The 25,666-nt window shown below is 40.7% G+C and overlaps 1 protein-coding gene across 3 annotated transcripts; it reads left to right on the top strand.

Annotated features, from left to right (window-relative positions):
* Positions 1-11: 11 nt before the first annotated feature.
* Positions 12-25,345, top strand: LYRM1 (LYR motif containing 1). Of its 3 annotated transcripts, none has more exons than XM_030212436.1 (4): positions 12-64; positions 14,448-14,606; positions 17,132-17,224; positions 23,787-25,345. In XM_030212436.1, the coding sequence occupies exons 2-4, from the start codon at positions 14,448-14,450 to the stop codon at positions 23,901-23,903; spliced, it is 369 nt and encodes a 122-aa protein (XP_030068296.1). In that variant the 5' UTR covers positions 12-64; the 3' UTR covers positions 23,904-25,345. The 3 variants fall into 3 exon arrangements, with proteins under 3 accessions (XP_030068296.1, XP_030068297.1, XP_030068295.1); XM_030212437.1 differs by lacking the exons at positions 12-64; positions 23,787-25,345 and adding exons at positions 76-173; positions 19,710-19,805; XM_030212435.1 differs by lacking the exon at positions 12-64 and adding an exon at positions 102-227.
* The last annotated feature ends 321 nt before the right edge of the window (positions 25,346-25,666 follow it).

Genomic DNA, 25,666 nt, shown 5'->3' with positions numbered 1-25,666 from the left:
GGCAGTTGTGACGTCTGGTGCGTGGCCCGGCGCAGAATAGGAGACTGTCCGGGAAGTGGTTGGGGTAGGTGGCGTGCGCGGCGGCATCGCCTCTTTAAAGTTGGTTCGAGAGCTAGGGCTTGAAAGAGCGATTGCGCATGCGTGCGGCTAATTCGCTTTGCTGTTCGGAAGAAGTAAGTGACGACGCGAGAAGAAACGACGTGACGTTTTTTTTCTAGGGCACAGAGGTGAGCGTGATTTTGTTTTGCTGTTCTGAACGGTTAATGGAAAATATGGTTTCAGAGTAACCGTAAAGTGAGATTTGTATGCAGCGTATTTTTGTTAGCTTCAGGGCCGTCGTGCTATTGTTGGGGTGAGACGGGGGGTGTCACGTACCGCCTGAGGTTGGCCTGTTTGGGTGGGCAGTGAGGTTACTAACATAGTAACATACTAGATGACGGCAGAAAAAAGACCTGCACGGTCCATCCAGTCTGCCCAACAAGATAAACTCATATGTGCTACCTTACCATGATTTGCATCTGCCATTGTCAGGGCACAGACTGTATAAGTTACTGCGGCTTATGATGAAGTTTTGTGCTCTGGTGCTGGGATAGAGCTGGCTTGGACCATTTCTCTCCCAGGTGCCCCCTCTATGGGACCCATAAAGGTTTACTTAGAAATTGTTTTATGAGAGTGCGCAGCGCTGTCAAGTCATAGTTTCAGGAGGTTTGGGAGGTTCTGGTTTTGAGCTTATATCCCAGTGTGATGTGGAAGTTTATTTTTATGTTCTTGTTGTTGTTTTCTTCTTTCCTTAACTAGACATCAAGTGGTTACAGGTATTATAACAATGAAAACGTGAAATCGGCTATAAAATAAGTAATGAGTCAACCCTGTACATATTTTTCATGATTTAAGGCCTGGATAAACACGGCCCCCCCCCCCCCAAGACACCCAAAAAGAAGGGTCGGTCTGTGATCGTGGAATCTTCTCATTCAAAGTGCTGGTCAGGCAGTTGCCCCAAGGGTTTAAAAAAAAACCCAGCTTATATTCTAGACCATGTACTGGGAAAAAATAAAAACATTGGATTAACTGCTATGATGTCTGTCACTAAAGATTGTCTCTTTGCATGATGTGTCAAACTTATTCAAACCTAAGCCTTCCTTAAACTAAAAAATTTTAAGAGAACTAGTATTCCTCACCTATATAACAGATAAGAAACTTATCTTCGTAAAAGTGATCCATTTTGTATGCCAAGCTTACCCAACCTTTTTCTGTTGGGGGCCACATTTTATGTATTGTAACATTCAGAGGGCCAAAACACGTGCATGCTCTTTGGGAATTATACACTCACACATTTTCTAAGAAGACCATGTCAGTCTGTCTCTCTCCATGCTTTTCACCCAGTCTCTTTCTCATAAATCCCCCTCCAGGCTTTTGCTCATTGTTTCTCATGCCCCCCCCCCCCCCAGCCTTCACCCAATCTTTTACCCCTCGCCTGTTTTCAGGAGCAGAAGCCCATGGGATTCATGCTTCCCTACATGATGCAGCTGTCTGCAAAGCTTGAGCTGTGCAGTGCAAGAAGTTTGGGTTGGTTTCTTGGAGAGGGCAGTGTAAAAAAAAGTGGGAGAGCGACCAAGGATACCAGAAACTGGAGGATGTTAATTGGTAAACAATTTTATTAATAATTTGAAGACTCGACACAACGTCGTGTTTCGGCCGTCAGGCCTGCATCAGGAGTCTATAAAAACATACATTTATATGTAAAAATAGGGAAGACAAAGTGTAATACACACAAATAAATTAAAACAAAATATAAAATATATAACCTTATAGACTTTAAAAATATATGTGTAGCAATTCGGTAAAGAGATTTTTTTTAAAAAAATACACAAAAAAATAATAAGCTAATACCAAAATATACTGTGGGGCGTTTGAGTTCTCCGCCTTTTTGGTGGATTTTCTCTCTCTTCTTGGAGAGGGCAACACTTAGCTTTCTGTTTGAGTAGTATATGAACATGCTTCTGCGCCTTTACTTGAGGAACTCAAAACAGTTCTTTCATGGAGCAGAGGATATGAGTATATCCTGATGTGGCTTATACCGTACAGGAGAGAGATAGAAGGCTATGCGTGAAACTTGTTTTGTAAGATATTCTTGTAAATAATAACATAGTAAATGATAATGGATAAAGGTCAGCACGATCCATCCAGTTTGTGCAAAAATTTGGCCAGGGTTGAATGTGCTGCTCCATGCAAGTTACCCTCCCCTCTTTGTTAGGGTTGTATCTGTGACTGTCTGCAGGTTACCCCTCAGTCAGTTGTATTTTACTTAAGTGGGAATACTCTATACGTCTTCCTTTATAGGAATGCTCTGTGTATATCGCATGAAAAGTTAAATAATATTTATTTTATTTATTTATCACATTTGTATCCCACTTTTTTTCCCACTGATTGCAGGCTCAAAGTGGCTTACAATAGAACTGTAATAAAGTTGCAATGCAAATAAGTACAGTTTTGCAAATTGAGAAACAAGGTATGAATAACAATTGAACAACAACAGTTAAGTAAAATAGAATTAACAATTAATCAATAATAAAATGAGGAAGATAATAACGTGTAATTAGTGTCCATTGGGGTCATATGATGGTAAAGTGTAATTCTGATTAAGTTGAACCTGGGGAATAAGCCTTTTTAAACAATACTGTTTTCAATAATTTCCTAAAGTTTAGGTAGTTCTGGGTAGATTTTACTGGTTTGGGTAGGGCATTCCACGGTTGAGTGCCAATGTAAGTGAAATCTGAGGCGTAAATTGATTTATATTTTAAGCCATTACAGTCTGAATAGTGTAAGTTCAAATATGATCGTGAGGTACTGGATCTGTTTCTGGGTGGTAAGTCAACCAGTTCAAGCATATATTCAGGTACCTCACCGTAGATTATCCTGTGAATTAATGTACATATTTTGAAAGCTACTTGCTCTTTTATAGGGAGCCAGTGCAGAATCTCTCTGAGTGGCTTTGCAGATTCGAATTTAGGTTTTCCAAATATCAGTCTAGCCACAGTATTTTGAGCTGTTTGTAATTTCTTGAGTAGATGTTCTTTGCATCCTGCATATATAGCGTTGCAGTAATCCGTCTGGCTTAGGACCATGGATTGTATCAAATTACGGAAGACTTCACAGGGAAAAAATGGTTTTATTCGTTTGAGTCTCCACATTGAATAAAACATTTTCTTTGTGGTATTGGTTACTTGAGTCTCCAGTGTTAGATATCTATCAATTGTGATCCCTAAAAGTTTCAGACTATCCGCGATTAACAATGAAAGGTTGGGGGTATTTAAAGTGGTAGGACTATATTTGTTATATTGAGATGTTAAAATGAGACAGTGGGTCTTTTAGGCGTTTAGTTTCAGATGGAAAGAATTTGCCCATTTTTCCATTGTGGTCTGTCCAAGATTAATTTGGTTGGTAATTTCATCCAAGTTCTTACTGAAAGGTATATAGATTGTTACATCATCTGCGTAAATAAAAGGATTTAAGCCTGATCTAGATAGGGCATTGGCTAATGGGGCCATCATTATGTTAAACAGTACGGGGGACAGTGGTGATCCTTGAGGGACTCCACAAACTGCATTCCACGATGAAGATAAAGTTGAATTTACTTTCACATGGTAGGATCTAAATGAAAGAAAACCCTTAAACCATTGAAGTACGGATCCACCAATACCAAAGTAGTCCAAAAGATGAACCAAGATATTATGATCAATCATGACAAATTGTAAAAGGAGTATGCTCTTTCCAGCAGCAATTTGTTGTTTAAATTTGGATATAAGGGTAATCAATACCATTTCTGTACTATATAAGGTGTGAAAACCGGATTGAGAATCATGTATGATGGAAAATTTGTCCAAGTATTCCACAAGTTATTTGGTTACCATGCTTTCCATTAATTTTAACAATGGTATGGAGGCTATTGGTCGATAATTAGTAATATCGCTTGTTTTTTTTCTTTTATTATCTTTAGGAATAGGGGTAAGGAGTATATTTCCATAATTTTTTGGGAAGAAGCCAGATTTTAGCATAAAGTTTAGACTTGATGTGAGATCTTGGATGAAGCAGGGAGGGGCAGATTTAAGTAGATAATTCGGGCATGTATCCAATTTACAGAAGGAGTTTGAGAATTTAGAAATTGCTTTGGTGATTTGTTCTGTGGATAGAGGGGTAAAATGCGGTCTGCTGGGTGGTCTCCGGAGGTAGACTGAAGGAGATTAAGGAAGTCATTGATGTCAGAGTTTTGTGGGGTGAGAGAGTTTTGTAATTTTTAGATTTTTTCTTTGCAGTAACAGGCTAATGAATTTGCTGATGGGGAATCTGAGCTTGTAGATGTTACCAGATTTGTTTCAAGGAGATTGTTAACAATTTGGAATAATTTCTTCGGGTTAGAATAATCATATCCGATTTTTGATTTATAATATAGCTTTCGTGCTTGTTTTGTAGCATATTTGTATTTTCTAAGGGTTAATTTCCATTCTGTAAGTGGAGTTCATTTTTTGTTTTTTTCCATTTGCGTTCCATTTTTCTGGTTACTGATTTTAAGGATTTTAGTTCTTCATTATACCAAGGTGTAGTATTTAATCTTTTTTTCTCTTTATTTTTTAGAGGAGCTATTTCATCTAATATATAGTTGCATAATAAGCAAAGGCCATTCCTTCATAGATCACAAAATTAGAGGAGCAGCATAGGTCACATAAGAAAAAATATAAAGAAAGTCTATTTATGTGAAATTAAACCCCATCACCATTTTCATCCCCACCACCTCCAGCGAAGGAGAATCATAGTAACATAGTAAACATAGTAAGTGACGGTTGATAAAGACCTGTACGGTCCATCCAGTCTGCCCAAAAAGATAAACTCATTTTACATGGTATGTGATACTTTATATGTATACCAGAGTTTGATTTGTCCTTGCCTTTCTCAGGGCACAGACCGTAGAAGTCTGCCCAGTACTATTCGTGTACTAAGATCTGAAGCTAACAGCGAAGCCCCTTAAAATTTACACTCCAGCCCATTCCTATCTATTCAGTCACGATCAGGGCGCAGACCGTAGAAGGCTGCCCAGCCCCAGTTTTGTTTCCAATTACCGGCGTCGCCACCCATTCTCCGCTAAGATTCCATGGAACCATTCCTTCTATACAGGATTCCTTTGTGTTTATCCCACGCATGTTTGAATTCTATTACCGTTGTCATCTCCACCACCTCCCGTGGGAGGGCATTCCACATATCCACCACACTACCCTCTCCGTGAAAAAATACTTCCTGACATTAGTCCTGAGTCTGCCCCCCTTCAACCTCAATTCATGTCCTCTAGTTCTACCTTCTTCCCGTCTCTGGAAAAGGTTCGTTTGCGGATTTATACCTTTCAAATATTTGAACATCTGTATCATATCACCCCTGTTTCTCCTTTCCTCGAAGGTATACATGTTCAGGTCAGCAAGTCTCTCGTACAATTTGCAACACAAATCCCATACCATTTTCGTAGCTTTTCTTTGCACCGCTTCCAGTCTTTTTACATCTTTAGCAAGATACGGCCTCCAAAACTGAACACAATACTCCAAGTGGGGCCTCACCAACGACTTTTAGAGAGGCATCAACACCTCCTTTCTTCTGCTGGTTATGCCCCTCTCTACGCAGCCTAGCATCCTTCTCTATGGAAAAAGTATTTCCTGATGAAACTACAAGGGTGCAAGGGAGGAAACTGAAAATTCATATTTGCTCATTCTGTGGTCTGCCTTCCATTTTTGGAAAAGGTTAGTGTGAGGAAGTGCGTAGGCAAACCTTGTTTCCCCCTTAAGAGCATTCCTTCACCAGAGTATGTTAAGAAACAGTCTGCTGTGCCAGGAGGGTGGGGTTCAGGGAGGGAGGAAGTTAAAACCCCACAGTGGGAAGAGAACGGAGAGGCCCCAAAGAAGGAATACTCCAAGCTGGCTGCAGGGAAGAGAGGAGCAGCCTCAAGCTTAGATCTCCACAGTCTATAGGTAAATTGAGGTACTTCCTACATTGGTAGTCTTTTATGTGTGAAGACCGTGGTCCTGGATGTCCAAGCAAGAACCAGGCCTGGACACGTTTGTGAGTAGCTTGAAACTGTACTTTGTATTTGGGCCTGGCCAGACAGCAGCCCTAATAAGACTGGTAACTGAGTGAGTTGGAAATACTGCATTTGCAGCCTGTTGTTGTATTATTCAGCCAGTGAAGCAACAGGCTTCTTTACTTATTTGAACACAGTAATTGTGTTTTGCTTTACCTGCAGCTTCCTGTATAGCTGTATTTGAGGCTCCCAAGCCTGGCCACCAATTATCTATATTAACTACTGGAATGCTCTTCCACAGCACCTCAAGATGCAAATGGACCACGTCTTCAAAAAAAACTGCTGAAAATTTACTTATTTGATAAAATGTACTCCCCTAGTTATTCTGCTGATTAATATTCCCATCACAATCCCCTGCCCTGCTTAGTTCCCCATTGTTAGCTACTGCTCCCCTTGTCTATCCTTGTCAACTTTAACTGTGCTTCTCAATTTGTAATTTTTCCTAATTTTTCTGTAAGCCACGTTGTGCCTGCATGCGTGGGAAAATGTGGGATACAAATGAAGTATAAATAAATATCATATCTCTCCTCTCCTCCGGGGTATACATAATTAAACCATCAAGTCTATTCGCATACGTCTTGTGATGGAGTCCCCAATACTGTTTTGATTGCTTTTCTTCTCAACCATTTTGGGCCTTTTTATATCTTTGGAAAGATACAGCCTCCAAAACTGAACATAGTACTCAAAAGTGCGGTCTCACCAACAACTTATCCAGGAGTATTATCTTCTTTCTGCTGGTTATGCCCCTTTCAATGCATCCTGCTGGCCTTGACCACTTGCCTTATCACATTTTTTGGCCACCTTGAGATACGCAGACACTATTGCCCTGATGTCCCTTTTCTGTTCTGTGCATATCAGCCTCTCACCTCTTATTGCATGCAGCTCCTTCGGGTTTCTGCATCACTCTACATTTCTTCACTTTCATGCTTCTAATTTTTGTAGATAGCTTCTCAGGCTTTCCACTCCCTCCGAGGTATCCACTGTGTTGTCAAAAGCATACTTTTTCCTTCTGACCTTTCGGCAATATCACTCGCAAAAATATTAAACAGAATCGGTCTCAGGATGGATCCTTGAGGCACTCTGCCACTGAGCTTTATCTTCCAAGTGAATTCCATGTACACTACCCTCTGTCTGTCAGTCAACTAGTTTCTGATCCAGTTAACCTCATTGGATCCGATCCTCAAGCTGTTAAGTTTATTCATGAGCCTACTTGCTGAAGTCCAAGTAGACCACATCCAGCACATGTCCTTGATCCAATTCTTTTGTCACCTGATCCAAGAAATCAGTCAGATTCTTTTGGCACAACCTACTTTCGGTGAAGCCATGTTACCTCGGATCTTGCATTGCATCCCATTGGATTGTAGAAAGTTGACTATCCTTTTTCCTTCAGCAGCATCTCCCTGTTTAATGTTTACCCTTTAAAGTGTTTAATGTTTACTATTTATCTAGGGATTTCATTCACTATATTGAGTCAGTTTCCTTTTTTAGCAGTGTGCACTGAGCTCCTGGCAACCTTTTAATTGCTGAGTGGTTCAACTGAGGTAAACTATTACATGGCACACTCTCCTAGTCACATCACATGATGAGTTCTTAGGCTATTTTCTTTCTTGTATTTTTATTTTTTTTTCAATTTTCACTTGATTTTTCCTATTTTTCTTATAGCTTTAGTTTTTAGAAGTTCATATGTATTTATTTTAAGCATATGAACATCTGTATCGTTACTTGAACGGTATTATGGTGTGGTTTAAACAAAGGAAATTGGCAGTTTAATATTGGAAAGACTGAAGTGATGGTAGTACACAGTACTCTTACTTGAAATGCTTGACCTGATTAAAATAGGGAATCGGGACATTAAGGGGCCCTTTTACTAAGCTGCACTAGGAGGTGGCCTGCGCTATGACTAGCACACGGGTTTCCCTGCACGCTGAGGCTACCTTTTAGCGCAGCTGTAAAATGACCAAGTTTTCATTTCCTCAATAATGGCCATGTGCTAATTTCCCAATTAGCATGTGAGCCCTTGCCAATACCTATTTAATAGGCTAAAAGGGCTCACACGGTAGCTGTGCCAACACTATCGCAGGACACCTGAGCATGTTCCATGTTAGTGCATTTTCCTGCATGGTAGGCATGCTCTGGTGCTTACTGCCACTTAGTAAAAGGACCCTTTAAATAAATAGATCACATTCGAAGCCTGGGCAAGAGCATTGATGCAGAACTATCCTTTAAGCCTCCAGATGTGTATGGAAGAAACTGAGGCCTATGATTTTACCTCCTGATTTTAGTTCAGTGGTCCAGTGTGCTGTTTTGTCACAACTGGACTACTGTAATTGGCTTTATTTAGGACTTCCACAAGCTAGTGTAAAATGGTTACAAATTGTGCAATATGCAGCTGCTCACCTCCATTACAGTCCGAGTGCTAGATATTTAAAAATTCCATCTCTTAGGGTAATAAATTACGAAGAGAGTGGACAATGCACGTTTTCAATTGTTGGCCCCAGAGAATGGAATTGGATTCCAGTATAACTCAGATTAATGATAAATACAGTTATTTTTTAGCAAACAACTGAAAGCATTTCTATTTATGAAAAGTTTGGGGGAACATAAGAACATCAGCATTGTCATACTGGGACAGACTGGTCCATCAATCCCAGTAACCTGTTTCCAACAGTGGCCAATCCAGGTCACAAGTACCTGGCAAGAACCATATCAAGTGACGATACAGTATATTTTATTTATTTATTACATTTGTGCACCGCGCTTTCCCACATACAGCAGGTTCAGTGCGGCTTACATTGTAAAAGAAAGCAAAACAAGAAAATGTAGGAAGAGTATTATAAACTGTGATGATCATAACTACTTACATAGTGAAAAAGCATTACAAAGGACATGTGAAAAGAATATTAAGAACTGAGAAAAACACAGTGGCAACAGCGCCCAGGAATATATGAGTTGGAATAGGGAAGGTAGACAAGGATAGGATAGGTAAAAGGGGAGGGAAATGGTAAAAGGATGGAGGGGAGAAGATAGGGGATTGAGTATAAGGGGATTTGAGAATAAGGTCAAATGTGTCATTGGGGTCAAAGTTAGTGTCGACGTCGTAGCAGGAGTATCATAGGTGGGCTGGTAGAATGAAGTTGGTCCATTAGGGTAAGCTTGCTTGAAAAAATGGGACTTTAACATTTTCCTGAAAGGTAGATAGTTGTTAATTGCTCGGATGGGTCTTGGGAGAGCATTCCAAAGTTGACTACCCAGGAAGGAGAAACTGGATGCATAATATGTTTTGTATTTGATACCTTTGCAGTTGGGGAAGTGTAAATTGAGGTATGTTCGTGATGACATTGTTCTATTTCTAATTGGAAGATCAATCAGGTTGTTCATATAGCTGGGGGACTCTCCTGATATGATCTTATGGATCATTTATGGACCTTGAAGTATATTCTCTCTTTGATGGGGAGCCAGTGATTGAATGTTTGTTTTTACTTCCTTAAAGAGTCCCATGGATAGGCTAGGGCACGGATTCTCAACCTAGTCCTTGAGACAAAGGCAGCCAGTCAGTTTTTCAGGATACCCACAATGATTATGCATACCACAATGAATATGCATGAGAGAAATTCGCATTCATTGTCTCCACTGTATGCACATCTGTCTTATACTTGTTTATTGTGAGTGTTCTAAAAACCAAATTGGCTTAATGTGTGCCCTGAAGACTGGATTGAGAATCCCTAGGTTAGAGTAACATGTTATTCTATAAGATTTATTTGTAATACTTTTGTGGTTTATTAATTGTTCTACTTTGTTTATTTACTTCAGTTTTAATATTGTGTATCGATTTTATGTTTGTAAGTTTATTATGGATGTTGTACTCTGCCTTGTGAAAAGCAGAATATGAATAAAAAGGAAACACGTAAACCAACTGATTTTATTGTTTGTTGACCGTAGATGGGATCCATGTCCTATGAACAATAGCTACATTGACCCTGATGCTGAAACATGATTAAATTATTGGACAATTGTTATCTACATCACTGTAAAAAGTTCCTCTCTAAATAAATGCTACTTTTATCTATGGCCACTAGTCTGTGTTGTGCTGCTCTCGTCTTTTGAAATTTAAGTAGACCTGCATCCAACGCAGGTCCTTGATACAATTCTTTTGTCACCCAGTCCAAGAAATGAATCGGATTCTTTTGGCATAACCTACATTTGGTGAAGCCATGTTACCTTGGATCTTGCATCTGATCAGATTGTAGAAAGTTCACCATCCTTCAGCAGTGTTGCCTTTACCTTTCCTGCCACTGAGGTTAGTCTTACCAGCCTGTAGTGTCTCACCTCTTCTCTATTCCCACTTTTGTGAAGAGAGACTGCATCAGCCTTTCTTTAGTCTAAGGGTTTATAAAACACATTCTTTAGAACGCTTACCAATACCTCTCCCCTCAGTATGCTGGGATGTGTCATCAGTCCCATGGCTTTGTCTAGTTTCAGTTTTGTATCGTCAGTGAATAGTTTGGTATCTATGCTATCCCCATATGTATCTTTGTCAATCATCTGTGGACCTTCTCCAGGGTTTTCCTGAACAGAAGTATTCGTTTAGTGTCACAAAATGCCTAGCCACCCGCCTGGGGTTACCCTGCGGTCACTTAGAGGGTCTATCCCTAGCACAGATCAGGTCTGCCTGCACCTGCTGCTTGTGCTCAACACTAGCACCCTCCTCCCACTGACTGGGTCACAACCATTTCTGGGCGAGTCTCCCGCTCTCAAATTATCCCCATTGATTTCTAGATTACTGGAGGCCACACGCCCAGTGGTCCCACAGTTCCCAGAAAGCACTCACAGACCCAACACACAAACCACCAAGATTCTTTCAGTCCAGACAGGCAGAGTCAACAAACTGAAAATGTTTATTGTCAGAACGTGAACAGTGGACAAAAAGTGTGTAATCAGCGAACAATAACATGTAACTAAAATATGGATCAATTATAACACTAACTAATTTTTGTTTACTTTTTAGAAAGTACCTGGGGAGATCAGGACATATAGCTGCTCACCAGTTGTCAAATAGAACTGTTCACAGGGCTTCAGCAAAGAGCTTTCTCTGTCTCTTCTCCTGGGCTGAAATGGGGGGGGGGGGGATTGTACAAAGGAGCTCCTGGGCCAATCAGAACCCAGTCAACAAGTTTTAAAAGTATACTGCTCACAGTACTGTAGATTCACTTCTTCACTGAGTGAAACTAAAAGAGGGCATTCGCTTTTCTATAACAGCTTTAACATAAAACATGCACCACCTGCTGGCCAAACTAGAGAAATGCACTTCAGAATTAATTTAGGCAGTTTACAGGCTTAAAACACACATTTAGCTTTTCAGTTTTTCTCATCACTTTGCCCATATTGATCCTCAGCACCTTTTGAATCCACCTCTGCCTTTCCGCCTTTCTCCGATTTACCTGAAAGTTATGTTGTTACCTCACTTTTGCCATCCTGATTTCTTTCTTTGACTGTGTATTCCTTGTTTGGGTTCCTCCTTTTTGTGATCTGTGTTTTTTAAACAATTCCTTTTTTGCCTTGATTTTTTTTTTACTTCTCTACATAAAGATCTTTTGTCTTTTTTTATAGCCTCTTTCAGTTTAGCCACTGTTTTCTCACTTCCCTTATTTTCTCACTCCCTGCCTGCTCCTGCTTCAGCTACTTCCCCGTTTTACTAGAGTCAGCGTGTTTGAAATCCAGAATTTGGATTTTAGCATGACTAGACTCCATCTTAGCTTGTATATCAAATCGCCCCATGTAGTGATCACTACTGCCCAGGTGGGTGCCCACCCTGACATTAGACAAACTTTTCTCCGTTCTTGAGTACCAAGTCCAGTATCAGTCCTCCCCTGGTTATGTATTTGGGTGTCAGGTACCTATTCTTTGCCCCAGAACAATTGCATTCTTTTCTTGTTATGAAGAAGCTGTGAGTTTCTGCCTCTCCCCAGATTGAGGTTGTGGTGGAAACTGATTAATATTATACACCAGGGTTGTGCTCAGTACTATATGCCTTATATAATCATTTCTTTTTAAGTTATTACCACTTTTTTCTTCTTCCCTTCACATATTCTGGCTAATGGAATGGTAGATGACATTTATCCAGATCATATTTTGTCTAGATTTCATATTTCCTTTGATAATTTTCATAAGCCTTCTGTTACATCCTAGTTATCTATTGCCTCTTAGAAGCACTTATCAAAATATACTTTAACCATTTTCCTAAATACAGTCCCCGATGCCCATTAAAATCACTGCTGCAGGCTCCGTAAAATCCAAGACTTAACATCTCCTTTCTTGAATTAATTAACTTGGCAGCTGCCATTGAAAATCTGCTATTTAAAAGGTATGCAGGGGAGGGGGGATGTTTGAGAGACCATATGGCATGCAGGCGAGAGAGAGTGGGACCAAATCACTTGTGGGACAGGGCGGAGTTCTTCTGCCCACCCATCTTTGGCCCAGGCCCACCCAAAATTGGGTGTCTGGCTACGCCCCTGGCCTGGAGGTGATGCTAACAGACAATGAGTATTCAGTTGGCTACTAGTGTTGCAGCCCTCAGGATGTCTCTCTGCCTCCTTGCTCTCTCTATACTCTCTTGAATTTTGTTTTTGCCTGGGGGGAAAAAGGAAGAACAAAAATCAGCTTCTGCTGGGATAATGCTGTTATTAGAGGAATCAACTTGGTATCACAGTTCAAGGGACAGAAGCACTAAATGCCTCCAAGGATTCTCGGCAGGAACAGAAACCAAATTGATAATGACATCAGAAAAAAAATAAGGTGTACAAAACTGATGATTCTATCCATCTGGGCATAAGTGATCTGGCTAGAAATAACATCTCTGCAGTGCAAAGAGACTTCCAAATTTTGGAGAGGTGGAGGAGAAACTTAAAACCTGCAGTCAGTACTGTAGCATTTTCAGACGTTCTTCCTTTTCATAGTAATGGAGATGCTTCAACGCAAGGCTGTAAGCCTGATGTGGATGACTGGGTCAATGGAAGAACATGAGTCTATATTGTAATGATCAATGATGCAAGCAGTGCTGTCTCCGAATCCTCATTTAAAGATGTCTCAAGTATGTTTGCACTGCAGAGCATATCTGGAAGACACTTGATCCGTAGGGCCTGTTTGGTTGGCAAGAGGTTATTACTTTGTCAATGGGTGGGTAGTACTCTCCCGGATTTCTGGCACTGGAGGAATAGATTCCATGAACTAATGCTGTGTGAGCGCCGAGGGGTGGGAGGTTCGAAGAGGAGGAGGAAGGCCTTTTTGGACATTTGGGGCCCGTATATTCAGACACTACATACCAGGGGTAGAAGTCTGGTCCTGAATTCCCTTTGATTTCACAGCAAGATACATTTCTGGAAGATACCTCAGGGTGGGTTAGGAGGGAAAGGGAGGGTAGACAGGAAGAGAATGATATAGAATGAAGGGAGTCTGTGAGATGGGAAAAGGAGGATGGCATTTAAAACCGTGATATGTTCCTCCTGCCCTTTGGGCGTTAACTTGTTGATGAATCAGAACTTTGACATACGATGGAGGAGACATGGAAAGTAGTGAAACACAGGAACTACATGTACTGACTACAGAATGTTGACAGCATTCCATATTTATTTTCATTATGAATCTTGCTGAACAATGCTACGGTTATTGATTGATACAGTCCAAAGGTTCCTGTAAAGCTTTCTTGACAATAATTCTGTACAGTTTTCTCTTCAACAATGGATACAGTCAATAAACATATTACAAAAAAGAAAAGGGAGGGGGATGGGGTAGGGAAAGGGAGGGGGGAATAAAAAAAAATGTTGATGATAGAAGTTCAGATGTATTAGTACAGGTTTGGAATGTTTACTACTGGAGTTTTAAGGATTTGCATGATATTGTATCATTTATGCGTTCATCAATAAAAACACTATTACATTAAAGATGTCTCAAGTAATGCTGACACATTGAAATTCTCCAAAATCGCTTCCTGACCCAAGACATCTGTTGATCAACCTGCAGCTTCATAGTAATATATCTTATTCAAAAGTAATATATCTTATTGAAAAAATAAAACGTGGATAAGTGTTTATTTGAATAATAGGGGATATATGTAGTGCAAACGTACAAACACCACATTCAAGTGTTTTTAAAACATTTGGCATTTGTTACCCCACATGGAAGTCCTGAGAGGTTATGTCAGCTTAACGCGCACCTTACTTTCATTTCTACTGATACCACAAAACTGTTAACCAGTTCAATACAGGTAAAAAGTAACTCTTTGTCACCTTTATTAAACATTTTAAGTGTGTCTCTTTTTTTTTTTTTTTCCTAGATGTCTGCAGCAACACGTCAAGAAGTTCTTAGTCTTTACCGCAAAATTTTCAGAATAGCAAACAAGTGGCAGTCTTTATCGGGGCAGAGGGAAGATGTCCTCAAAGAAAAGCAATACATTGTCAATGAAGCCAGAACGTTATTCCAAAAAAACAAAAACGTAAGTGGAATTCCAAGGTCCCATGCACAGTAGGAGACCAAACATCGGTGTCCAGTTAAAAAAAAAAAAAATGTGTATATTTGCTTAACTTCATCTTTTATTGAATGCAGCTTTCAACAGTCATAGAGGTTGGTTTACCTTTTTCAGCCAGTAATTTCCTTTAGGTTTATACCTATAACATTTTGCTCTCTACGTGAGTTGATTATATTTAAAACAAACTTGACTGTATGAAATTTCAGACACACATTTTTGTTCCAGTATTAGGATAGCTTGTATAGTATAAGGGTATTTGTAATTTGCTATCGATCATTTGATTCACCTTGAATTTACTTGAGGTGGTCTGTGACCTTTTTTGTTATAAGCCTGTCAGAAAGGGTGATGATGAAGGGGAACTGCCCAAGGCACCAAGCTAGGGGAAGGGAGGAATACCATGCCACCCTTTTTTTAGTCAGTCTGTTTGCATGTAAACCCAAAAGAGGTTAAAGATAATGATAAAACCATTAACTACACCTCCTGATCAGGAATAAAAGATGATGTGCAGATGCTCCCTGGAATTTCAAAACACAACATCACACAACTGCCTCATTAATTAATTGATTCCCATTTGAGGCAGGAATAACTTTCTCATCTGATGTCTGTAACCATGCGGCTCCATCCAGGGCCAGAGTTTTAATAGCAGTGGCGATTATAATAATTTAAATGCCAGCATTTAAATGACTATCCAGTGTATTTTTGAAAGAGATCGCCAGCCATCTTCCGACATAAATCGGGAGATGACCGGCGATCTCCTGAACCCGGCCAAATAGGTATAATCGAAAGCAGATTTTGGCCGGCACCAACCGTTTTCCATTGCGGAGCCAGCCAAACTTCAAGGCAGGGTACAGAAGGCGGGATGGGGCGGGGGCAGGGCTACGAGATAGCCGGCTTCGCCCGATAATGGAAAAAAGATGGCCGGCTCGAATGAGCATTTCGCCGGCTGCACTTAGTCCATTTATTTTTAAGACCAAGTGGCAAAAAAGTGCCCCAATTGACCAGATGACCACCAGAGGGAATCAGGGATGACTTCCTCTTACTCCCCCAGTGGTCACCAACCCCCTCCCACCCAAAAAAAAAATTGTTGCCAGCCTCTATGCCAGCCTGAAATGTCATACCCAGCTCCCTGACAGCAGTATGCAGGTCCCTGGAGCACTTTTAGTGGGTGCAATGCACTTCAGGCAGGTGGACCCAGGCCCATCCCCCCCCCACCTGTTACACTTGTGGTGGTATATGTTGAGCCCTCCAACCCCCACTGTACCTACATGTAGGTGCCCGGTTGGTGTCCTGGCATGTGAGGGGGGCCAGTGCACTACAAATGCTGGCTCCTCCCACGACCAAAAGGCTTGCATTTTGCCGGGTTTGAGATGGCCGGGCCCGGTTTCCATTATGGCCGAAAACTGAACCCGGCTATCTCTAAACCCGGCGATCTCAACATTCGACCTAAATGTTGAGATTTAGCCGGCGCCAACCGTATTATCGAAAGAAAAGATGGCCGGCCATCTTTTTCGAAAATACGGTTGGCTCCGCCCATTTACAGAGCCGGTCCCGGAGATGGCCGGCGCTGTTCGTTTATGCCCCTCTATGTATAATCAATGGTGCTGAATACGCATCTAGTACCGTCGGTACCCACCACCTCTGTCCATTCAAATGTAGGCCTGCTCTAAGTGTATAAATTATCCGTGTATAGCAGCCACTTGAGGGATAACTTTTTGGTGCTGCTCCCCGCTGCTCTGTCCCTTTGCAGTATGGGTAGCGGCAGAGCAGTTAAAACAGATGTTTAGTCTACCACTGTCTGTATATCTACCTTTAAAAATTGACCCCATGCTTACAGAAAAATATATGTGTGTGTGTAGTACAGCTCTTACTGATAGGCACACAACCTGGTTTTTATACAGGCCGCAGAGTCGGTTTCAGTTGTGCTCTATTTTTTTTAATACAATTTGTATTGCATTGTTCTTTTAAAAATGAAAATTGTATAACAGATAATACTTAAATGGTACCAAACATTTTGCTGTATACATATTAATTTAGGTTCAGGGGTTCCTTATTGAAATGTAGGTTCTCCTTAAAAACTAAGGGGCAATAATGATTTAGGTGGACATATTCATATCCATGCAAAAACATGGTCTGATCATTCCTCCTCCACCCTCATTCACAGTGCACATACTTTCACCTAAAGGGGAAAAAAATGGATGGGGAAGGTGAGGGGAGGAAGAGTACTTGCAAAGATCATTTTCAAATCTTCATGCATTGTGTTTGCTGCTTTTTGTACCATTGTGCTTGGCCGGTGGGATTTTCAAAGGGAAACTCTCCGAGGAGTTTCCCTTTTTTAAAATGAACTTGCAGACCCAGGGGACTGCAGACTTCATGGGAAGGCTCATTATTGCTCTCTGAGTAAAATAATAATAATAAGAATACACTTGCAGGTATTTAAAATATCAACTTGTTTGTGCTCCTGTTTGACTTTTTCTGTCTCGATTCTTTCCTAGTTAACAGACTTGGAACTGATTAAGCAATGTATGGAAGAATGTGAAGCAAGAATAGATATTGCATTGCACTATAGAATTCCATATCCAAGACCTGTAAGTACAGACTAGATGCATTGTATCAGTTTCTTGTCTTTACTGATTTCTGGTTTAGTTCTAGCTTGAAGGAAGAGCATTTGTTTCACTGGAAGAGAGGTCATAAGATGAGGAGCAAAGGGACAGCCTCAAGAATAACACTAGAAAAACATTTTACAGAAAGGGTGCTGCATGCTTGGAACAGCCTTAGAAGCAGTAGAGAAAGTTAACAGAATTTAAGAAAACAGACGATCCCGAAAGCAAGGACATGAGGGTAAAACCTGAGATGGGTAGCCTCGATTATCTTTATCTGATGTCATATTCTATCAGCCAAATATTCAAAAGCACTTATCTGCCAATTTTTTTTTTTTTTTTTTTTGCACATCTGGATATCAATACTAAAAATTCCTATAGATTGCCCCGGCATTGTCCAGATAGTGCTGTAGTGGAACATGGGTGTTCAAGCTAAGTCTGCAGATAGTCAGCAATATCAGCCATTGCCCATCCACCTTTACAGATTAATTTAGGCCAGCAAAAAGGCTGTTGTAATATTTTGACAGGATAGCTCTCCATAGAGCTAGCAGCACTCGATGCTGTTCACGATCCAGATAGCAGTTCTGAATAGAAGGAATATATTTGGAAGAAAGGCAGAACAGGGGAGAGATAAGAGAGATTTAAATATCTCTGTGTCATAAATGCACAAGAGGCGAGTCCCTTTCGATTGAAGAGAAGCTCTGGAATGAGGGGGCATAGGATGAAGGTGAAAGGGGATGGCCTCCTGGTGGATGCGGGGGAGATGAAGAACGTATCTGAATTCAAGAAAGCTTAGGACAAGCATATAGGATCTCTAAGGGCTAATGTGTTTTAATGCAGGCGCACTAAGCCCTCTTCTTTTAGTGCAGATTGTGTGTTAACGTTGCCATCAGCACACGCTGCCTGCCAAGAGTTAACACAGGAGCACTTATTACCTCCTAATAGGAGGTAGTGCTGATAGCAATGTTAACACACAATCTGCACTAAAAGAAGAGGGCTTAGTGCGCCTGCATTAAAACACATTAGCCCTGATTCTAGCGCACCTTAGTGAAAGGGCCCCCAAGTGAGGGATAGGTGTCAGTGGCACCATGTTGGTTTTTTTTTTTTAAATAAATGTTGGCTGCAGCCTTTAGAAACAAAGAAAAATGAAGGCAGGTACAGACCATGTGGTCTATTCAATCTGCCCATCCATACCATTCCTATCCTTTCCTCTCCCTTAGAGATCCTATATGCTTGTCCTAAGCTTTCTTGAATTCAGATACAGTCTTCATCTCCCCCGCATCCACCAGGAGGCCGTTCCACAAATTTACCACCTTTAAGAAGTATTTCCTCAAGGCTCCTATTTAGGAGGTGCTAAGTGTTCCCACGTTAACTCTGCATTAGCCAGAAATTTTCAGAATAATTCAGTAACACCTGGGTTCATGCGCAGAAACAGAAACTATCGTAAAACGCCTTAACCTGTTACCCGCGTGCTAACCCCTAAATGAGCTTTTTAAGAAAACTAAACCACCATCAAGTAAAGATCTCTGCAGTGTAGATGTACATGAGTCATAAAGACATTGGGCTTGATAGTCAGCTGGCCACAATCAACATTTTGCTGAATGCCGCTGGCATTAAACCCAGTACTTCAATGTCGAGCCATGTCCAGGCACCAGCATTGAATTTCTGGGTTTGCGGAGCCAGCTAACATATAACCAGTTAAGTGTGATATTTAGCACTTAACCAGCTATGGGGCACCGCATGATGTAGGATTGAATTTATATGGCCCTATCTACGTGGGGACCGTGGCCGGTTAAATGCTGAATATCTGCACTTAACCGGCCAAGTGCTGACTCTCCCGCTGGAGCTCTCCCAAAATAGCTGGTTTTCAGTTCAGCACTAACCAGTTAAGTGCTGCTGACAATTAGCAGCTAGCCGTGAAAAGGCAATTTAACCAGGAGCTGTTTCTGGCCAGTTAAATTGGCTTTGAACATCAACCTGAATATGTACAGTTTCCTGCCATTAAAAGCTTTTTAAACAGCTTTAAATTTGGTTCCTAAAAGCCGTTTCTCCATCCCTGGCACACTGAGCCTCATAGGGAATCTGCTTCACCACCCAAAAAAAATAGGTTGCCAAGCATTACAATGAGAGGGAGGTGTGTATGTTGCTTCATTTACGTGGGACCTTCCTTCCAATCAGTCTGTTAACCATTGAGAAAGGCTCTTTTAAGTTATTTTCAGCTTTCAGAATTGACATGGTGAAACGCATATTTCCTTTTCCTAACTCTGTAATGATAGTAATTAACTACTACTGCACACCAACTATTTTATATATTCAAATATATCAATATAATTTTTTTAATTTAGCTATCTTCATGACATCCTGTCCCCTAATGACTTCTTACAAAACCAAACAGTATATTGGATGCTAGATTCCCCTATCTCACACCTATCTTACTTTTAAAAAATTTCTTATCTGCCTATCAAATATCTAGGCGGAGTACAACAAAACTTACATAATATAGAAAAACAGAGGATAGTGAGCTTTCTGGAATCCAGTGATTTGCAGGACCCAAGGCATCATGGTTTTACTAGAGGTAGGTCTTATCACACGTATCTGATTTAATTTCGTTGATTGGATGACCAGACAGTTGGATTGAGGGATAGTGCTGAGTGTGGTACTTAGATTTTAGCAAAGGCTTTGACAAGGTTCTGCATATGTGGCTTTTAGAAGTTAGGGGTCCTTTTTACTAAGGGTCGGTAAGCGCTTACTATTCCGGACCTACCGCATGAGCCTGGCGGTAGGCCCCACCCTCTGCATGCGCCATTTCCAGTGCTACAAAAATAGTTTCTATTTTTGTAGCACCAGTGTTTACCGAGCGGTAATCCTAGTTACCGCCAAGTTAGCGTGGGAGCCCTTACTGCGGTAAGAGCTACCCCCCCCCCCCCAAATGGCTGTGTGGCAAGAGGTTCACTTACTGCACAGCCGTTTCTTGTCTTCGGAAAAACATCCCTTTTACCCGCTGTGGTAAAACGCACGCTGATATTAGCACAGGACCCATTTTACTGCAGCTTACTAAAAGAGCCCCTTAGTGCCTTTGGTATGGACCCTAAAGTGACTGACTGGTTTGAACTGCTTGAGTGGAAAGCAAAAAAGAGTAGGGGTAAATGGAGTTCACTCTGAGGTAAAGGATGTTATCAGTGGTGTGCTGTCCTTGGTCTGCCCTTTTTTATTTTTATTTTTTTAATACATTTTCCTGAGCTATATTGCGGAATGGTCTGCCCGAAGAATGTTAGTATCATACACAAAAGAAACAAGCATCTGCAATAGGGTAAATACCCCTGATGGTGTGTATAACATGAGGAGGGATCTAATGAAGGTGGAAGAAGAATCTAGAATGTGGCAGCTAACAATACTAAAAAATGCAGGTTGATGTATCTGGGCTGCAAAACCCTGAGGAAGCAATGCAGTATAGGTGGTAAAGCACTTCTGCACACGAAAGAGGAGCGGAACTTGGGGATGATCTTATCAGATGGTCAAACAGGTAGAAAAGGCAGAAGGATGCTCGGGTGCATAGGGAGGGGAATGGCTAGCAGGAGGAAGATGTGATAGTACCTCTGTGGGACTCCATTTTACAGTACTGTGTACAGATCTGGAGATCACACCTTTAAAAGGATATAAACAGGATGGAGTTAGGAGAAAGGCAGGAAGTAGAAGATGTTAGACTCTTTATTTATTTAGTACATTTATATCCCACCTTTTCCGACAGGTGTGCAGGCTCAAAGTGGCTTACAATGTAATGATAAGGCGGTCGCCAGATCAGTTGTTATACTTTTACAATCAAATGAGATAGGATAGTAGGAACAAGGGAAGAAGAAGAGAGGGGAAGGGCAAGAGAGTCTAAAATGGTCCATGAAGATGTTATTAGGAAGGACTGGTGGTTATATAATAAATCCTAGGAGTAGGTTATCCGAGATATTAAAATACAGTGAGGGTCTCTAGAAAAAGCCTTAGTGAAACGAGTCTGTCAGGACCTCACTATTTGGAGACTGACTTTGCCAGTATAGAGCATTGAAGAACGGATTCTGAGCACGGTTTAAGATAAGTGCTTTCCACTAATTCACATTATTAATTTCCTCTTATAAATTATCAATAGAAATCAAACAAAATAAAACATGGAAAAGAAAATAAGATGATACCTTTTTTATTGGACATAACTTAATACATTTCTTGATTAGCTTTCGAAGGTTGCCCTTCTTCCTCAGATCGGAAATAAGCAAATGTGCTAGCTGACAGTGTATATAAGTGAAAACATTCAAGCATTACTATGACAGTAAAATAGATACCATTGGAGATTCTACATGGAATGTTGCTATTATTGGAGATTCTACATGGAATGTTGCTATTCCACTAGCAACATTCCATGTAGAAGGCTGCGCAGGCTTCTGTTTCTGTGAGTCTGACGTCCTGCACGTACGTGCAGGACGTCAGACTCACAGAAGCAGAAGCCTGCGCGGCCACGTTGGTGATCTACAAGGGCCGACTTCTACATGGAATGTTGCTAGTGGAATAGCAACATTCCATGTAGAATCTATAGAAATCAAACAAAATAAAACATGGAAAAGAAAATAAGATGATACCTTTTTTATTGGACATAACTTAATACATTTCTTGATTAGCTTTCGAAGGTTGCCCCTCCCCTCACCTATCCACACCCATCCTGTTAGAATATCAATGATATGCTTTGATGTCCCCATGCATACCTCCTACCCACCCCCATCCTCCCACCCTGTCAGACTGTCATAGTAATGTTTGAATGTTTTCACTTATATACACTGTCATCTACCAACATTTGCTTATTTCCGATCTGACGAAGAAGGGCAACCTTCGAAAGCTAATCAAGAAATGTATTAAGTTATGTCCAATAAAAAAGGTATCATCTTATCCATGTTTTATTTTGTTTGATTTCTATTGATAACCTTAAGAATGGACTAACACGGCTACCACACTCCTCTTATAAATTGAGTGCTTGATGGGAGGTTTTTTAACCCACTATTACTTTTTGAACTGTGTGCTTTCATTTTGCTGATTTTGCAATCTGGTTTGAGGAACCGTGTTTAGCCACAGTAGTATGAGGTTTCTCCTCCCATCTTTCCATTAAATCAGTGTAACGCTGTACTAGTATACCAGTGTACCTACCTTAGATTTACTACTTAACAACTACTTAACATTTCTACAGCACTACTAGGGTTACACAGCGCTGTACAAATTAACAAATGAGGACAGTCCCTGCTCAGAAGAGCTTACAGTGGGATTGTTGTTTTAAGGGTTGGAGAAATCCTATAGCAGGGTTCTTAGTAAAGTGAATGTTTGCAGCCGTCAGTTCGGGATTCTTGTAGGCCTGTTACAAATGACTTGCTCTTCTGGGTAAATTGTCAGAGATCACTTACTCGGACCACGAGGCCACTATTTTCCAGCTTGTATTTTCTCTGGTGGGAACATATGTCCTTGGTCAGGGACATCCTAAAGGTCTTAATGGCACGTTCAAAAACACCTCTGTGGCATAAATGCAGAAGGCGTGAATCTCTTTCAGTTGAAAAGAAGCTTGAATATGGGGCATAGGATGAAAGTGAAATGGAATAAACTCAGAAGTAATCTAAAGAAATACTTCTTTGTGGAAAGGTTAGTGGATGTGTGGAATGGCAACCCAAAGGAGGTGATGGACACCAAGACTGCATCCAAATTCAAGAAAGCACGGGACAAACATAGGATCTCTAAGGGAGAGGAGGAGGAGTGAAGTGAGTGAGTGGAATAGATAGGCCATATAGTCTCTATCTGCTGTCATTGTCTGTTTCTATGGAGAACATCTGTTATGTCATGCAGGCCCACTGCATGCAAATCTCTCATGAATATTCATTTGTGGATGTCCTGCGTGGCTGGGGTGCTTCCAGGATTTGAGAACCACTCATTCATTCATTCAAGACATTTTCAATTCTTTACAGTGCAATCCTTTTATCATTCTTTCAGGTGCCAATGCAGCATATCTTGAGCTGAAACCACAACTAAGATCTTGAGGTTGTCTTTAGAGCAGGGGTTCTCAACCCAGTCCTCTGGACACACCCAGCCAGTCAGGCTTTCAGGATACCCACAGTGAATATGCATGAGAAATTTGCATGCAAATCTCTTTCATATTCATTGTGGGTATCCTGAAAGCCTGACCGGCTACGTGTCTAGAGGCCTGGGTTGAGAACCACTGCTTTAGTGAATATTAATGCCTCCCCCCACCCAGTTAATTTACAGCATTAAATTTGCATCTGATTGTTTGGCAGATGGCTGACATACATACTCTGGAGCAACCAACACCATTTAAGTTTTTAAATCCTTGGATAAAAAAAGTTAACTATGGTGCACATTTTCAAAGCCCATAGACTTACAAAGTTACATAGGTTACTATGTGCTTTGAGACTGAGCCTCCAAATGTATATACATAAAATAGGTAACGTGTCTGGTAAATGCATTAAATCTCTTCTAGTGTTTTGTGATCTTACTGTTAGCTTTGTTCTCTTCATAGATTCACCTGCCTCCTATGGGTCTTTCCCGGCAACGAGATCGTGCACTTCAAAACCAAGCAAAACTGCGGAAGCAATCTAAGCCAATATACTTGAAATCCTATGATGAAATTTCCTGATCTTCATGCATTATTTTATTTTGGTGTACATGCTGTACTGGATGTGTATGTAACATATATCTTTTTTTTTAATGTTGGAGGCTTGATGGCATTCACGCTGTATTGCCTTGAACTTCACATTCTGGAAAGTCACTCCCAGGACTGGTTAAGGGTAGTTACAGGGTACTAAAAAGTACCATGAGCCGGCAGAGTCAGAACGAAGAGGTGCACCACTGCTATGTCTCCATCTCCCCCTCATGTTAAATGGATAAGAGCAGGCAAGCCAAAAGTTAAACATTCTGCAGCTCAGGAGAATTTAGAAACGAGTATTTCTCCAGTTTACTTTTGGAGTTCTTTTTAGGGTCGCTATTTAAATCTTATGCTGTTTCACTCACCTGACCTAAATGGGGGTCATTGTATAAAAACGTTTCTACATGTAAATCATGTTTTACATGTGGGAAATGACTCAAATTATGCATGGATATGAATGTCTCAAAAATAGGCATGTTGCAAGAGTGTGATGTATGTGTAAGCATTCCTGAAGCTGTCCTTTGGATGCAGATGTGATATACACATTAATCTTATAAAATGTGTGTGCATGTTTACACCTTCTACTACATGAGAATTGGTGCACTTTGGGTACTGGGTCCAAGTGCCAATATTGTCTTTATAAAGCCAGTTTTAAACTTTGGCATAGGTACCTTGTTATGAACTTATTGTCAGTATGCTTAGAGGAACGTCTGTGATGCGTTGCTAAAAGTGCAAAGAATGTGAAAGCTTTCATGTGCCTTGAGTAGCACTGAGGAGGTTAACTTTCAGTCAAGCCAATGTACTCTTTGGAAATTGTCCTCTTAAACTACTAAAGATCTTACTGTGTGATGGCTCAGTGGTTATCCTACACTACCATGGGGCAGCTCTGGCTTTGGTTTCCAAGCTCACTGTTTCTTCCTCTAGCAAAGCAGGGTTTGAGTCTGCAGAGAAGGAGGCATCAGCCATTGTACAGTGTGAGACATAGCAAGTGTCGTAGGAGGCAGCTGTGCTTGATGCCTCCTACGACGGGCTTTTAGAATTGCTAGGATACATAGAGAAAAGGTTAAAGCACACAGAAAAAATATGAACATACTGCTGACATGCTCTCATTACCCGGCAATTCTGAATGAACTGGAAATTCTGAGAAAAGCTGAAACAGTTCAGCCATGAAGACAAAAATTTGAAATAACTGAAAAATTATGGTGGTATTAAATCTTTTTCCTTCACATTTTCTGATCTCGTTTCTTTTTTATGTTTTTAGTACAGTATTATCCCAATTATCCAACTTCTTTATATGCAAATATTTTCCTCTAAATTTAAATATATCTGTGATTAAATGTGTCAATGATGATTATAAATAATCACAAAAGAGAGGGTAATACGGCATACAATATAAACAAGAAAAAGCAACACTGGGCCTTCAAGAAAGAGACAATGGCAGTCCTTTATTGTGAAAAAGACCCGACACGGGCTGTGTTTCGGCGCACAAACGCCTGCCTCAGGGGTCAAAGTATGTCTTCACAATATATGAGCAGGAATGTTCAGACAGCCTGAGTAAATTGCCAGCCACCACTGAGCGTTTGTTCAATCCTACCAGACGCTGTCTGTGTGAAAACCGCCAAAAGATGATTATAAAACATTTTTTAGTACCAAAGTCATTTCTGCGTCATTATTTGCTCATTTCTGCTCTGAAGAAGGGGTTACCTTCGAAAGCTAATCAAAAAATGTATTAAGTGAGTCCAAGAAGAAAAGTA

The sequence above is a fragment of the Microcaecilia unicolor genome, chromosome 8, assembly GCF_901765095.1.
Source record: "Microcaecilia unicolor chromosome 8, aMicUni1.1, whole genome shotgun sequence".
Taxonomy (NCBI): Eukaryota; Metazoa; Chordata; class Amphibia; order Gymnophiona; family Siphonopidae; genus Microcaecilia; species Microcaecilia unicolor.
Note: the sequence above shows the minus strand (reverse complement) of the source record. Positions and strands in the feature narration are given on the sequence as shown.